The 14,134-nt window shown below is 40.3% G+C and overlaps 1 protein-coding gene across 4 annotated transcripts in view; it reads left to right on the forward strand.

Moving 5' to 3' along the window:
• The window catches only part of begain (brain enriched guanylate kinase associated), a 68,339-nt gene extending 54,792 nt beyond the window's left edge, over positions 1–13,547 (forward strand). For 3 of the 4 annotated variants that reach the window (XM_088648133.1, XM_088648136.1, XM_088648135.1), the window contains 3 exons: positions 1,206–1,313; positions 7,851–7,934; positions 10,183–13,547. In XM_088648133.1, coding sequence (XP_088504259.1) covers positions 1,206–1,313; positions 7,851–7,934; positions 10,183–11,547 — 1,557 coding nt within the window. In that variant the 3' untranslated portion in view covers positions 11,548–13,547. The remainder of the gene's footprint in view (positions 1–1,205; positions 1,314–7,850; positions 7,935–10,182) is intronic. The other variant, XM_088648134.1, reaches the window with a different exon arrangement.
• The last annotated feature ends 587 nt before the right edge of the window (positions 13,548–14,134 follow it).

Below are 14,134 nucleotides of genomic sequence, written 5' to 3' on the forward strand. Positions count from 1 at the left end.
ACTGAAAGATAAGGGGTTAGTGTCTAGTAACATGTCGCAGGAGATTTATGAAAGCTAAGTGTTTGCATTTTAATACCATTACTTTGCTCTTACTCCAGATATTGACATTAGACATTTAATTATAGCTTATTGCAGTCCCTCCTCCCTTTGCACCCAACCAACCATTAAATGAGAGAACCTGAGTGGCAGTAATAGACACATTTTACAGATGTGCCTTTTTCAGATTCAGCATTTCAAACGCAATTCTGGATGGTATCCAAAAAACAGAATGTTACATTTTAAAATAAAAAGCCATACAACCTTATTGTTTTGGCCATCGTCCATTTCAGACAAGACTATGATGTAGCTGTCAATTGTGTCAACAGAGCAGCAATTGATTAACAGGAAAGTTATTTGAACAGTGATCTTAAATAAAAGTATAATACATGATGTCAAAAACCATTATAGTTGAGAATCAATAACATACCATAGAAGTACCTAGCAACAAACAACATAACCTTGCAGGTCAGTGTGCTTATTTATATATTTGTGTAATAAAAAGCCATGGTGACGTGTATTTTCTGTCCTTAAAAGTTATTTATTAATGTAGGCATTGATTTCTGATGGTCCTATGCTGAACTGTACATCCTCCAGGAGTAATGAACCCCATATTTGTGGTATAAAGAGTTAATATGCTTCCCCTTGATTTTGTTAAATGAAGTTCTAATGAAAGTTTGGGAGGGATGAGGGCAGCCGAACTAATTAAGCTCAGCTGTCGCAACCCAAAAGTATTCCTCACGTAATTTCTAAAAATACCAAATACTCCACGTCACTCTCTCCTCTTCTTCGCTCATTTTGCATCCCTCCTCCACCCCATCTCCACCTTTCCAGTGGTCACTTGGTTGCCTTTTCACTTGATATGGGTGTCCTAGCCTCCCCTATGTCCTTTGACTGAGATGTTGGCCCTCAGCCAAGAGGGATAAGCCAAGATTTCACAAACGCAATAAATGATTCCACTTTCACACAATCTTCAGTTGTCCTTCTGAACAGGAGCAAGTGAGCTTGTGCCACTAGTTCTGTGCAAGACTGTATTCTTTTGCACTCAGTTTTAAAATGCCCATTTTCATATGCTGTTATTGCTACACCATGAACCAATATTACAGTGACTTGGGCATGAAAGTTGATTTTTTTCTCTGGTACTGAATTGTCATTCTTTCCGCCTTCAGACTCAGCACCATGATGAGGAGAAGCGAGCGCTCAGCCACGAGATCATTGTCCTCAACAATCACTTGATGGAGGCCAAGATTACCATTGACAAACTTCGAGAGGATAATGTGAGTATTATTGTCCAATTCCAGTGGCTTTTGTCCTCTAGAGAGCTGATTTTACTGATTTCCTGACAAGGCTCATACAGGCCCTTAGAGAACCTACTGTAAACACAAGCAATTGCTCATCTGATTCACTGCGACTTTTGACTTTAGTGAGATTTCTTTCTTTTACTGCCACTTCATTGTCCTGAGGGAGTTGGAAAACTTTTTTATTAATGTGTTTTACTTTTTCTTAAAAGTTAAGAAGCTGTTATGGTGTAGACTAAATTACAGGCAGAGGGGACATCACTACCCCTTCATAGTAAGACAAAAAGAATATAGTTAGTGTGCAAAGATTCTAACATAATTAAATCAAAATCTTTCCTTGCATACAGTGTATATAATTTCCCCCTTCTCTGGTATCTGTAATCTGTTGCTAGCAGATATACTGCACGAGGGTTTCTACAGTCCTAACTGTGTATGCATTCTTAATACAGAGAACAATATATTATAGAAAGATATGATGCTACTTTACAGAAAAAAAAATGTTTAAGTTTTCTTTATAAGAGTTTTTATTCCAGGTGTGTTTCTGAACTAACACAACTGTTAAAATATGTATACCCTTCACCAGACATTTCAGATAAGATCACTTTATTAGCATATACAATTTCTTGCATTAGGAATTCATCTTTTTGCATACCCCAGCTTGCTCTCCATGAGACACACAGACAGGGAGAAGCTTGGGGTCAGAGCACAGGGTCAGCCATTGTACAGCACCCCTGGAGAAGTTGGGGTTCAGGGCCTTGCTCAAAGGCCCAAAGGAGTAGGATTCCTCTGACCGCCATGGGAATTGAACTGGCAACCTTTCATCCACAGGTGCAGATCCTTAGCCACAGAACCACCGCACCACCCCATTTGACCCTGAATAAAAGCTTTTTGTGCTATTTAAAAACTTAACACTTATCACTGAGACCATTTCTAAAACTGTTAAAAAGACCTTGGTATCAAATGATGTGTTAATTTTGAAGCAGAACCTGTTTGCAATTACCCAGCCTGCTGAAATATTCCCCTCAGGATTGCATGGGAGTCTGCCTAAAGACCCTCTAGGCTCCGTCTATACGGATACGTCTTTGAAGCTAAAGGTCTGGTTCTCTATGGAAGCAGTAGCTTATTCCTCTTCTAGAGACATGTAGGGTAGGACTTTAGAAATCTACTGATGTTGAAAAGCACAGACTAGGGTCAACTTTTGCTGAGGTGTCATTTATCAGGTACAGTTTCCCTAGAGTGCTGGTCAGAGATCTGTGGAGTAGAGGGGGATGTGCTCATTAAATGAGTCCACAAGGCATTATGAAAAGAAAGCATTTATTTTTAAAAAATGAAGGGGTTGGAATACATAGTTTTTTTTAGACAAACCAATACACATTGCTATTGACTTGTATTTTATAGTATAAAGTAGCCTTTTATCTGCATGGATACGCATGAGAGGAACAAATGATTTTACCATAATGGTGATACACAGATGACAAAAGACTCAAATTAGGTTTGAATAGCAAATGTGATGGATTAGCCTTCACTAGACTATTATATTAGCTACCCCTGTATTGTTTACTTTGAGTTGTGTGAGATTCACACAAAGTAAGTATTGATATTATTGTTAACTTAAAATACATAAAATTCGTTTTAAGAATAAGTACAATGATGAATAATGCAGGTATACTAAGGTAACAATATGGTTTTTGTGACAATTTATTACATTTTACAGGGAGGGATAACAAGATCAACATAAGTACAGTATATACTGTATATCCAGGGGGAAGTGAATACAAGGGAATTCCACATGAAAAATAAAAAATAAAAATAAAATAAAACAAGCATACCCCAGTGAAGATCTCTGCCCCACCCTGTACTCCTCCCTCCCTCTTACCTAAAAATTTGTTTAAACCCATTCCTTTTCAACAATACTAATCACAATTGATACTTTCATGATGATATTACTCTCCCTTATTGGTACACTATAAACCAAAGAATTCCAACAAGCTGCATACATATACCTCCCTTCATTGGGTTGTTAGAATCGAATACCATCGAACACCATAATAGCAGTTAATTTTATAACATGTGCTTAGGGGAAAAATAAGGTTCCAGTAATAAATGTATTACTTTGAAGTCTCTCTTGACTAGTCTACATCACATGAGGAAGTTAAGACCCTTACTGGCTTACAAAAAAGACAAGTAAGTTAGGGGCTTACTAGTTTAAAAAATTGGATGGGAAGGGGGGATGGTAATCAGACTAGAAAACTTGCTATTTCTGTCCCATGTTTCATACAGTATTTCACTAAGGGGTGCTTCTCACAATCAATTATGCTTGAGCTGAACTCCTTTAGGGGACATGCATCTGTGATTTCAAAGTTCCAAATTAATTATCACTAGAGAAGTGTCTGCATCTTATACCATCCCACTCAGGCAATATGCACCTACAGCAGCAATAAAAAATAATCATAATTGCCACTTACAGATCTTTTCTTTATAAATAAACTCTCAAAAAACAAAATGCACTGCTAGAGAATCATTCAAGGTCTTAGTGAGTCCTCTCAGAAAATCGCAGCCCCTTTCAGGATTTGATATTATATCTTGTTGACTCAGGTTAAAATGTTTTTTGTTCTCTTCAAAATGCTTTGGAGATTGAAGTATGAGCTTTGTGACCTAGCTCGGATTGTGATAACATCTCAAGGTGTTCCCATGGAAGCACTAAAGCATGTGAAAGTGAAAAACTACTTTAATAACTTCTCAAAGGAGCTGTGGTATCTCAGACGGCAAGAGCATCTAGCTCCTGACTGGAAGGTTCAATCCCAGTAGGGGCAGGTGATGTAGCTTGCTCTAATTCCTTCCAGACGGCTCCCAGGTCCACTCAGCCTGCTTTCCAAATGAGTACCGGGGGCTAATCCTGCTGGGGGTAATAGGCAGGCTGGAGCGTGATGCTGACCTAAGCCCAGACATAGCTCCACATTTGAATGTTTTCTTTTGCCATGTTTACATCATACCTGTCATCAGTCAGAGCAGCACTGTTTTTTATTTTGCTGTTAGCTCTCCTGTGTGAGGTAGGTTTGAGCTCACAGCATTTCAAATGACTAATGGCTCTTAGATGTGGGCATATTGTAAAAGTTCATACACAAGTCTTCATTGCTTTCGCCTCGGGCAGGACAGTGGATGAAGTGGAAGGCCACGTTGAATAAAAATGAAACTTTCAAATTAGGTAGATATAAAACTGAAAATGTAATTACATTAATAACAAAACTTCTCTAGCAGCATCTGGCATAAGGAAGGGGAATATGAAGGCAGTGGGAAACAGCTCCCAGGACAGGGGGATGAAAAGGTTAAGACAATAAATCTAATCTCTTCATCTCTACTGTCCTGGCATTTCCTGAAAACAGCTTGGCTGGCTCTGAAGCTGTGGTCTCTGAGGAAGACTGAAAACTGCTTTTAGAATGAAAGCTCACCTCTTTCTCACATAGTGGTGAACTTTCATTCCCAATCCAGTGATCACTTTGCTACCCCAGATGCTTTGAGGTAAATACTGTAGATTCCCACAGAGAATTGTCAAGCAGCAACAGACAAAACATTACGCAGTAAGTGGTAATATCAGTCTCTAAGCAGGCATGATTTGATTTTTCTATCAGTATTTGGTTTCTCAACACTGGAGCACGTAGCCTGAATATTACTCATCTCGAGCTGGGCCAAAGGACAGTCTCCCCAAGCCCCAGAACACATCAACCCTGCAGAGCTTCACTAACTTAAAATCACATTCAGAAATCACATTAAAGGATTTCAGAACACTTTTTTCTGTTTGTTTTATACTTGATTTATGAAAGGTGTACTGTGTCTGTGGCAGGTGTGGATTTTTGTTGTAGTGCTGCAAGAATGTTAGCAAAGAATGAACACATTCTAATGCTCATGCTCAGGTAGGGTTATTTCCAGTTTACATAGCACTACAACTGGTAGTCAATCACCTAATCAATCTGCCTGTTTTAGTGGCAAAACTTACCTTGTTCACAGCAAGATATTTATACCCACTTCACTGACATTATGGTTCTCAGTCCTATCACTAGCTCCTGTGACCATGAGCTTTCTTGTTTGTTATTTCTTTCCTGTGTTTGAATTCCATTCTTGCTTGACTCTCTGCTTGTTCCATCAACCCCAGTTCCTGAATTTCCCTCTAGCTTTGTTTAAGTCGTTCTGTACTTCACTCAGATTGCCCAACTTTCTCCAGTGTTTGGACCTCACACCTGTTCTTCTTTGTCAAGGAGTAAGATGGCATGCATCAACTATCAGAGCTTGAACCAGATCACCATCAAGAACTGATATCCCCTTTCATTAATATCCTCATTCTTGGAGAGGTCCAGTCAGGCGATGATTTTCTGTAAAACTGATCTGAGAAAGGCTTATAATCTGGCGTGAATCAGATAAGGGAATAAGTGCAAGAAACCTCCCTCCATTATGAATATCTGGTGGCCCTTTGGTCTCTCTAATGCTTCTGCCATCATCCAAAATCTCATTAACGATACATTCCAGGATTTTGTGGACAAATTTATGGTTATCTACATAGATGACATCTTGTTTCAGGTGCCTGAGGTAACAGTCCTGGGTAATTACATCTCCTCTCAAGAGATCCAAATGGATCTTTCTCCTGAGAAGTTCTCAATGGAACACAACTAGCAGACTCCCACCTTGCTGAAAGCGTTTTCTTCAGCGTTTCTTGGAATTTGTACATTTCTATCACAAATTAATGTGCAACTTCAGTTCAGTATTGGCCTCCATCAGAGCCTTCACCAAGAAGGGTTCTGGTCAGGGAAGAGTGAGTCCAGGTGCACAGAGGGCTTTCAAAGTGCTGATGTACCGCTTCACCATGGCTTCTTCATTACAATATGGCTGCATCTGATGTGAGAGTTGTTTTGTCTTATCTCAATGGTCAGGTCCATAGGCTGCCCATTTAATCCAAAGTTGCTATCCACTTCTCACAGATGTCTTTGTGAAGGAAGTATTCCGACTTCGTGGCTTTCTATCCAACATTACTTCTTACTGGGGGCCAATTTATCTCCAGATTCTGGTGGGAATTTTGCAGATGACCGAGGATCAAGGTTAACCTCTCCTCTGGATACCAAGAAGAAAGGCAACGGGTGTTAACCAGGACATGGAGACATACCTTCGTTGTCATGTCTCCACTTTTCAGAAAGACAAAGCTCAAGCACTTCCTTAGGCAGATTTTTTGAGGAACATTTTAATCAACTTGTCCACTGGAACATCACACTTCATGTGTGAACAGCTACCAACCTCCTTACCTGACCCTGCAGCCTGGAGCTGCTGATATGCCTGCTTCTACAGGATCCAATACTCTGTAATTTAGTGAAGGCTTCTAAAAGGCAGAAGAGGTTTGCGGACTGCCACATACACTCCATACCTACTTTTTTTTCTAGGAAGAAGGTGGTCATCCAAATACTTTTGTTTACAGGTTCCTTAGCTGAAACTTGTTCTCTTATTCATAGGTTCCTTAAAGATCCTTTAACGGATCAACGTAGTCACCTAAAGGCTGGATCTACCTCATCGACTTGGAAAGTGCCTCTCCCCGGCCTTCCATGTGTTGCTTCTCAAGCCCAGTACTGCGTGCTTCTTGTCACCCTCTTCCACAGGACCAACAGTTCCCCCTCTGGACACTTTTCAGGAACCTATTCCCCAGCAGATCCTGGATCCCCACTGAGTTCAGGGCAGTCTGTGGTACCTGATTCACTGTGGGCCTGATGAAAGATCCTGGGTGCCTGCCCCAATGTTTAGGGCCCCTCACCAGAGCAAGTCCTTTCTGCGGCGCTTGGGCCTCTCGCCCGCTCGACCATTCTATTTGGATTTCTCTTTGAGACCTTTCATCTTCACGACACACATGCAGTTCTTCAACTGCTGTGTGGCTGCGTTGGCTGCACTGCTGCATCATGCCTGTGTCTGCCTGCCTGCCTGCCTGCTTGCTCTCGCACCACCACTGTCTGTATTGCCTTCCCGGAGCTCTGCACCTGTCTTCTCCTGCACCAGGGTCCTTTTTTCAACACGGACGGCCGCCCTTTTCAGGATCAGTCAGCAATCTATTATGCACATATTAAAGAATTTACTGCATCTAATGTATTGCAATTAAAAAATGACTTATTTTTATTGTTCAATAGTTTCCATAAACATAAATGTTTTAAATGCCAACACTGTGTTTCTGCTGTCTGTATAGCTGTTAACGTTTAATGCACCGAGAAAGGGATAACCCCCACTTCCCCTCCCCAAATCCCTTTAGATAGAGATTGAACGTACGGAATAACAAGACACTGTAGTCAACAACAATATAGAGCTGGCGGATTCCTTTTGAACCCATCCTCCCAGGAAGATGTCTACCTGGAACGGACCAGTGAAATTAAAATCCCAAGCATTTATTAATTTAATCTGTCTCAGACCAGGTGTCACTGATCTTCCAGATATAGTAAATTGCACATTTACGTCTCTGTGTTGGTGTTAATGCCTAACATCTTCTTTTCCTAGGACCTTTACAGAAAGGACTGCAATTTGGCTGCTCAGCTGCTCCAGTGTAGCAAGTCCCATTACAGAGCCCACAAGCTGTCCGAGGTGATTGTATTCTCTTTCAATTAGCACATTTAAACGGAGCTGTCAAGTGTTAGTATCAAAGCTCTGGGTGGCTGTCAGGTGGATGAGGCCTCTCAGCATTTTAATGACTATCGTGTAGGAAGAACAAGACTGGGAAGTGGCCTTTACTTACTGAATTGATTTAATTGACTTTGTGGACTCTGGGGTGTATAGTTCTCATCTGAACCCACCACAGTGGTGTCACAAATCACGAAAAGCCACCCCAAATATTGAATGTTTAATCAGCTTTCCAGTTTCCTACATAATATAAAAATGTCAAAGTCCACAACTTCTAAATGATTCCTGTAGAATCAGTCCATTATAACCATCTTTCATTTCCATTAGACCAAATATGCCATTGCTTGAATACAGTGTTGACATATTGGGCATGATCATCAAGGATGATTCTGTGTTGCTATTTTAATATATGCATAAGTTTTAGTTTAAAAAAGTAGTATTAATTACTTCGCCCCTGCATAGTGCAATTCTTTTCACCTATCAAGCTGCCAAGAAATAGACAGCAGCTGACATTAATCTATAAATCTGCTTGAAATATAACCTTATATATATATTAAATATAATCCCTAATCATAAATATATACATTATATATCCTTCAGCAATCATTCAAGCACAGTTTAGATGCTTTAAAAAAGCTAGCCCACTTAGCAAAAAAAATAATTTTGTTTTTCTTAACACAGTCCCAGATCCAGAATATGTAAAGGGCTGACAAGCAAATGCAAAAACCAAACAGATATTTGCTAGTAAAGTACCATTACAACCTCAGAAGCTTGCAACATCATAACTTGTCACACTTTAGCCAAAGTTTGCATTGTGTGAAACATGGGATGCAAATATTGACAGGGCAAACAAGAGATGCACTCAGTTCAATCCAACCTCTATTATACCCTGAGGGAAGTTAGTTTTATGGCACAGTCCAATTCAACAATACAAGGACAGACAAACATTACCAACAGGGAATACCATACAGTGTTACAGGAGATAAGAGAGAAAATAGTTACTTTACATTGTTTGGAGAGATATTGTAGTGGTCATGAAAAATTTCCTGAGTCTGTTACTTTTACACTTAGGGACAAACATCTCTCAGATGGGAGGAGTGTAAATTCACAAATTCAGAAACATCCTTTGTTTGTAAAGATTATTTAGGTCGATTTGATTAGCCCCAAATATTGTGCTATTTAATTTCAACATTTTCCCTATCTTTGAAATGAACGATATTGATGTTGAGTACCAGCAAGGGAGGTTCAATAAAATCGCTGGTCCCATGCTCTCCTGGTCCTTCAGTGTGGTGGTCCTTCTTCACTGCCTAGGAAGCGGTGCTATGCATGCTTAGAGCCTGAAAGTGACTGGGATTCAATCGTGGCAGGATGAACCACACCAATCACATAAGAATTACCTACGTAGTGACACTGTGTAAGACACATCTCACTTAATAAATGAAGCAAAATATATAATTTACTGTATGTATGATATATTATGCATTCTTTCATGCTGATACATTTGATTATTTGCTATATATATGTGGATCACATTACCTTCTTCATTATGTTTTCTTATTAGTAACATTAGTAGTTTAATGTTATGCATTGTGCAATTTAAACAATAGAAATGCATTCCAAGAATAGTACAGGAAGGATTGAGCCACACCCACCCCTTAATGTAATGGGGTTAATCCCAAAATGACCCTAAAGCCTAACTCAGAAATTATGTTTGGGCTGAATCAAGGTCTAAAAATATCACAAAACATCGAACCCCATATTTTTTGCCAAGCAACCGGATTTCTCCTAAGACTGTGATTCTTTTTTTCCTTCTAAAAAAAAAACTGTTTGTATAATTGGAATCCTAGCTGCTCCCGGGTAGGAGCTGTGTGTTTGATGGTGCTATAAAAGACACCTAGAGAAACTCTGTGCTGACAGGGAGGATTTCAGTGGCCTTGTGCTAAAAATGAGAAATAAGGTGATCTACCACTCATCTAATGATAAATGGTTAGTACAGCTTTTACAATTAATCTGTGATAACTGTATGAGATGCAATATAGATATGCATTTGCTTTTTGTGTTATTGGTAATGAAGCTGTCAGTGATGCCACTTGTGCAATCTCTGGATTCTCCCCTAACAACAGGAGACACCTTTGGTCTCCAAGTTCTCATTGTGTCTCCTTTGGCCCCTGTTCCATCCATGTATTGATGTGCATTTCTCTCCTTGCCGCAGTTGCCCACAGAGTTTCAGGAGCGAATCAGCCTTCACATGGAGAAGCACGGCTGTGGAGTATCTCTGCCACTGTGTCACTCCCCATACTCTGACTCTGTACCCACATCTATCATCGCCAAGCTGCTGGAAAAGCCAGAGCCCAACAGCATGCCTTGCTCGCGTGCCTCTAGCCCACAGTCCCGTGAGACCAGCTTTGTGCACAACAATATGGGCAGCACAGAGAAGTTGAACCGCAGGACGGCCTACAAGGGGGATCTGTACTGTAGCGACACCGCGCTGTACTGCCCTGACGAGCGCCGCAGAGAGAGGCGGCAAAGTGTGGACCTGCACATGCAAGACCCCGGCATGTTTCGGCAGCAGAACTCCATGGACAGCAACACCGAAGAGGATGGCTTCCACTCCAGCTTCTCCCACGAGCCCTTCACTGAGTTCGTCACCTCCCTGCCGGCCTCCAGCTCCTACTCCAGCTTCAGCGTTGCGTCAGATGAGAAAGGGAATGCCCCCAGCAGCACCCTCTCGTCCTCCCACCAGGCTATCTACATGGACTGGAGAGAGGAGAACTATGATAGAAAGAGCAACTCGTCCTACGAAAAGGACAGCCCTGGCTTCCCAAAGTCCCACAGCTTCCAGCACATGGCGCATGGGCACCAAAATGGCACCTCACCTGTTTACACTAGAACTATCCCCACATGTTACAGTGAGCCCTACCACTCACCACGCCTGACATCATCTCACAGCATGGGTTCCTCTAAGCTCTATGGGGACAGCAGAAGCACCATCCACATTCCAGAAGAAGACCTCACTGGCCGCTGGAGGCAACTTAGCGTGGAGGATATAAATGCCTATTCCTATAGAAACCCAGGCAGGGTCTCACCTTACAGTTTCTCAGAGCAGCACTTTGCAATTGGTCCTTCTAAGGCCAAGCTGGGCACCCTCTACAGCAGCTTCCAAGAAGGAGATGATGTGTACCGCAGCAGGATCCTGGACCCCTGTTTCATGACCACAAGCCCCAGCTCAGAGCACGACATCGGGATATGCAGTCCAGACAAGGTGCACATGTACAGGACCAAGGAAGACAGCCAGGAATCTGACAGGAGCCTGTTTCACTCTGGTAGCTCAAAGGACAAAGAGAGCACACCTGGCAGCATGAAAAAAGAGTATGTTGACGTCAGCCCCAATAGCTCTGCAGAATCTTTAAACCAAAGTTCACTGGAAGCATCAGAGATGCAGCACTATCAAACAGAGCATGAGAGTCTTTCTGTTCTAAGCAAAAATCAACCACAGTACCAAAAATTTGGGACAACGGGACTTTGCAGGAAAGACAGTCTTACAAAGGCACAGTTGTATGGCACACTGCTCAATTGAAAAGCTTTGTCTTTTTCAGTGGAAGAAACAGTAAATGATTTAGTTCACAATGTTGCTAATTTATCCCAGTAATAACTGGGAGGAACAAATGGCTTTGAACTTTAGCACAGAATGATAGGAGAGTTGTAATGCAACAGAAGGGTTCTCAGGCACATGGTTTTGAATGCATAGCAGAGTTGTAATGCAACAGAAGGGTTCTCAGGCACATGGTTTTGAATGCATAGTTGAACAAGTATGCTTGTCTTAGCACCCAGTGACATAAGCCGGGGAGCCTGGCAGCTTTTCACTGTTATTCTTCACACTTTAGGTTCTCTGGAGATATTTTGACATGTCGTTGCTATGCTCATAGAGAACAAGCATTTCAGACAGGGGTCAAGATTAGTTCATGAGCTGGAGTGCATTGCAGAAGGAGCAGATCACACCATTTTTGAAGGTTTCTTTTTCACACTGATCATTTAAAATGTTTAAAGGATTGTATGGTATGAAGGTACCATATTAGGACTCTTCAAAATGTGTCAGGCATTTTGAAAGCAATAACAGATTAAAACAGTGCTGGATATAGTATAGGATTTGATGGTACAATTATTATAATACAGTTTGTCTGGGCACAGAGAAAGGCAGCTTTGAATATGACTGTTAAAACAATATATACATATATGTATATGGAATGTGTTAAATTCAGATTAGATGCCTCAAACACACCATTTCAAAAACCATTTGTCATAGATAACTATTTCTTACAGGACCTGATTTCTCTCACACTGTTTCCTCTTTTCATGTTATTATTATTTAACCTATTTAACTTTGGAAATCTTAGCTGAACTAGTGGATCCCAAGGAGCCATTCTGATAAGGAGCTCAACTTAAAATGTCAAAAATTAATAGACTAGGCATGCATGGTAGACCAGTGCTTAGAGTTCAGGACTCATAACCGGAAGATTATGGGTTTAAACCCCAGGTGAGAGTGTTGTTAGCTTTGAGCAAGACAATTTACCCAAATTGTTCCAGTGGAATACCTACATGGATAAATGGGTACAAACTTAAGTTGCTTTGAATAAAAGTGTGAGCCAAATAAGTTAGTTCTAACATCGGATTTGGTGGATTCAAGATTCATGGATAACATTCTACTCTTTTTGCTTTTATTAAACTCTTTACTGACATTCCACACTAAATTATTTCCAATTTTTTTTGTAATTGCCTGCACAATTCCCAGTACATTTTGCCTTAATTTTTCTATTTTAGCTGCCAGTTCTGCTCCTAATTTCACATTTTCAGACAGGTAGTGTAAATATCTGTACAGTCCTGGGTACACATGGATTTTAGGCAGGCCAGGATAATCCTCTTTCTCTATGTTGTACATTTCTGAGGATATCTGCATGGGCCATATAGACCTAATACAGGTACCCTGCTATGGCAATTTATCTCACTGTGGTGTTTCTGCAATGCCTTCCCATATAATCCTAGATTGCTTATAAGGTTCTCAGACCTTCACTTGTAAAGCCCTACTCTCAAGCTGCTAACTTGAGAATCGACAGACTGCTCCTGTTGTCATCAATAGGTGACTGAAAGATGATTCAGTATATTGCACCTATGTGCATAGGCATCACTGTAGCTCCTCCATGAGATTTTTATTAATGCAGATGTCTGTTGGAATAGCACAGAATTTGCAGTTGTAACAGAAGGAAGTTACAGTGCAGGAGTAGAGCAGCTCATCTATAAAAAGCAGAAGTTGAAAAAGGAGGGTTTTCATAAACAGACACTTTTTGTTGTATATATTAATTATTCAATTAAGGAAGGATTGGTATTATTTTCCTGTTATGTTGATGTACTTTAGTTTTAGCCTTCCAAATGTTTTCCTGTCCTGTTCTACCTCAGATTTGATTAACATTTTACCATGGAACCATGATTCAGCTGTTTATATTTACATTATAATGCATGTTTTCACATTTTTTGTTGTATGTTACTTTACATAATAAAGAACAATGTTACACTCACACTAAAGCCTACTGTAATAGGAACCCTTGCAATTTTTTCATAAGTATCGAAGCACTGATAGCAGAAGAAGTTGCTCATCACGTGCTAAAGGAATATATAGCAAGTTATTGACTGAACGGTGGTCTCTGGTACAATCACTGGTTAAGCCAAACTCCCAGTTCAAATCAAAGGTGCGCTTGAAGAAAGGAAATTAAGACAAACATTTTTAATTAACATTATTTACAGTAAATGTAAAAGTAGCTTTATGACAAATGATTTTTAATTAAGAGCAGAAATCAATGCTGTACCATTTTTTTATCATGAGAAGGACTTCCATCTTCTAAGGTTAATGGATGACTCTTTTCAATTGCACACACCTCAAGAAGTTAAATACCAGGGAAATGCAATATCTAGCAAATCTTCTGAATCCTCTTCGTATATATAAAACGTAACCATCACACTTAATGGTGACATTGAGCGCTGAATAGCATTACATTTTAAAATATATATATATTTTTAAATAAGCTTTTTTTTTCTAGAGTGCCTAGCTTTTGGAATGTTAGTGTGAGACATCTGCCAAATGAAGAAAAAAAAAAGCTTTACAAATAAATTGC

This window comes from Lepisosteus platostomus, chromosome 10 (genome assembly GCF_059453375.1).
Source record: "Lepisosteus platostomus isolate fLepPlt1 chromosome 10, fLepPlt1.hap1, whole genome shotgun sequence".
Classification (NCBI taxonomy): Eukaryota; Metazoa; Chordata; class Actinopteri; order Semionotiformes; family Lepisosteidae; genus Lepisosteus; species Lepisosteus platostomus.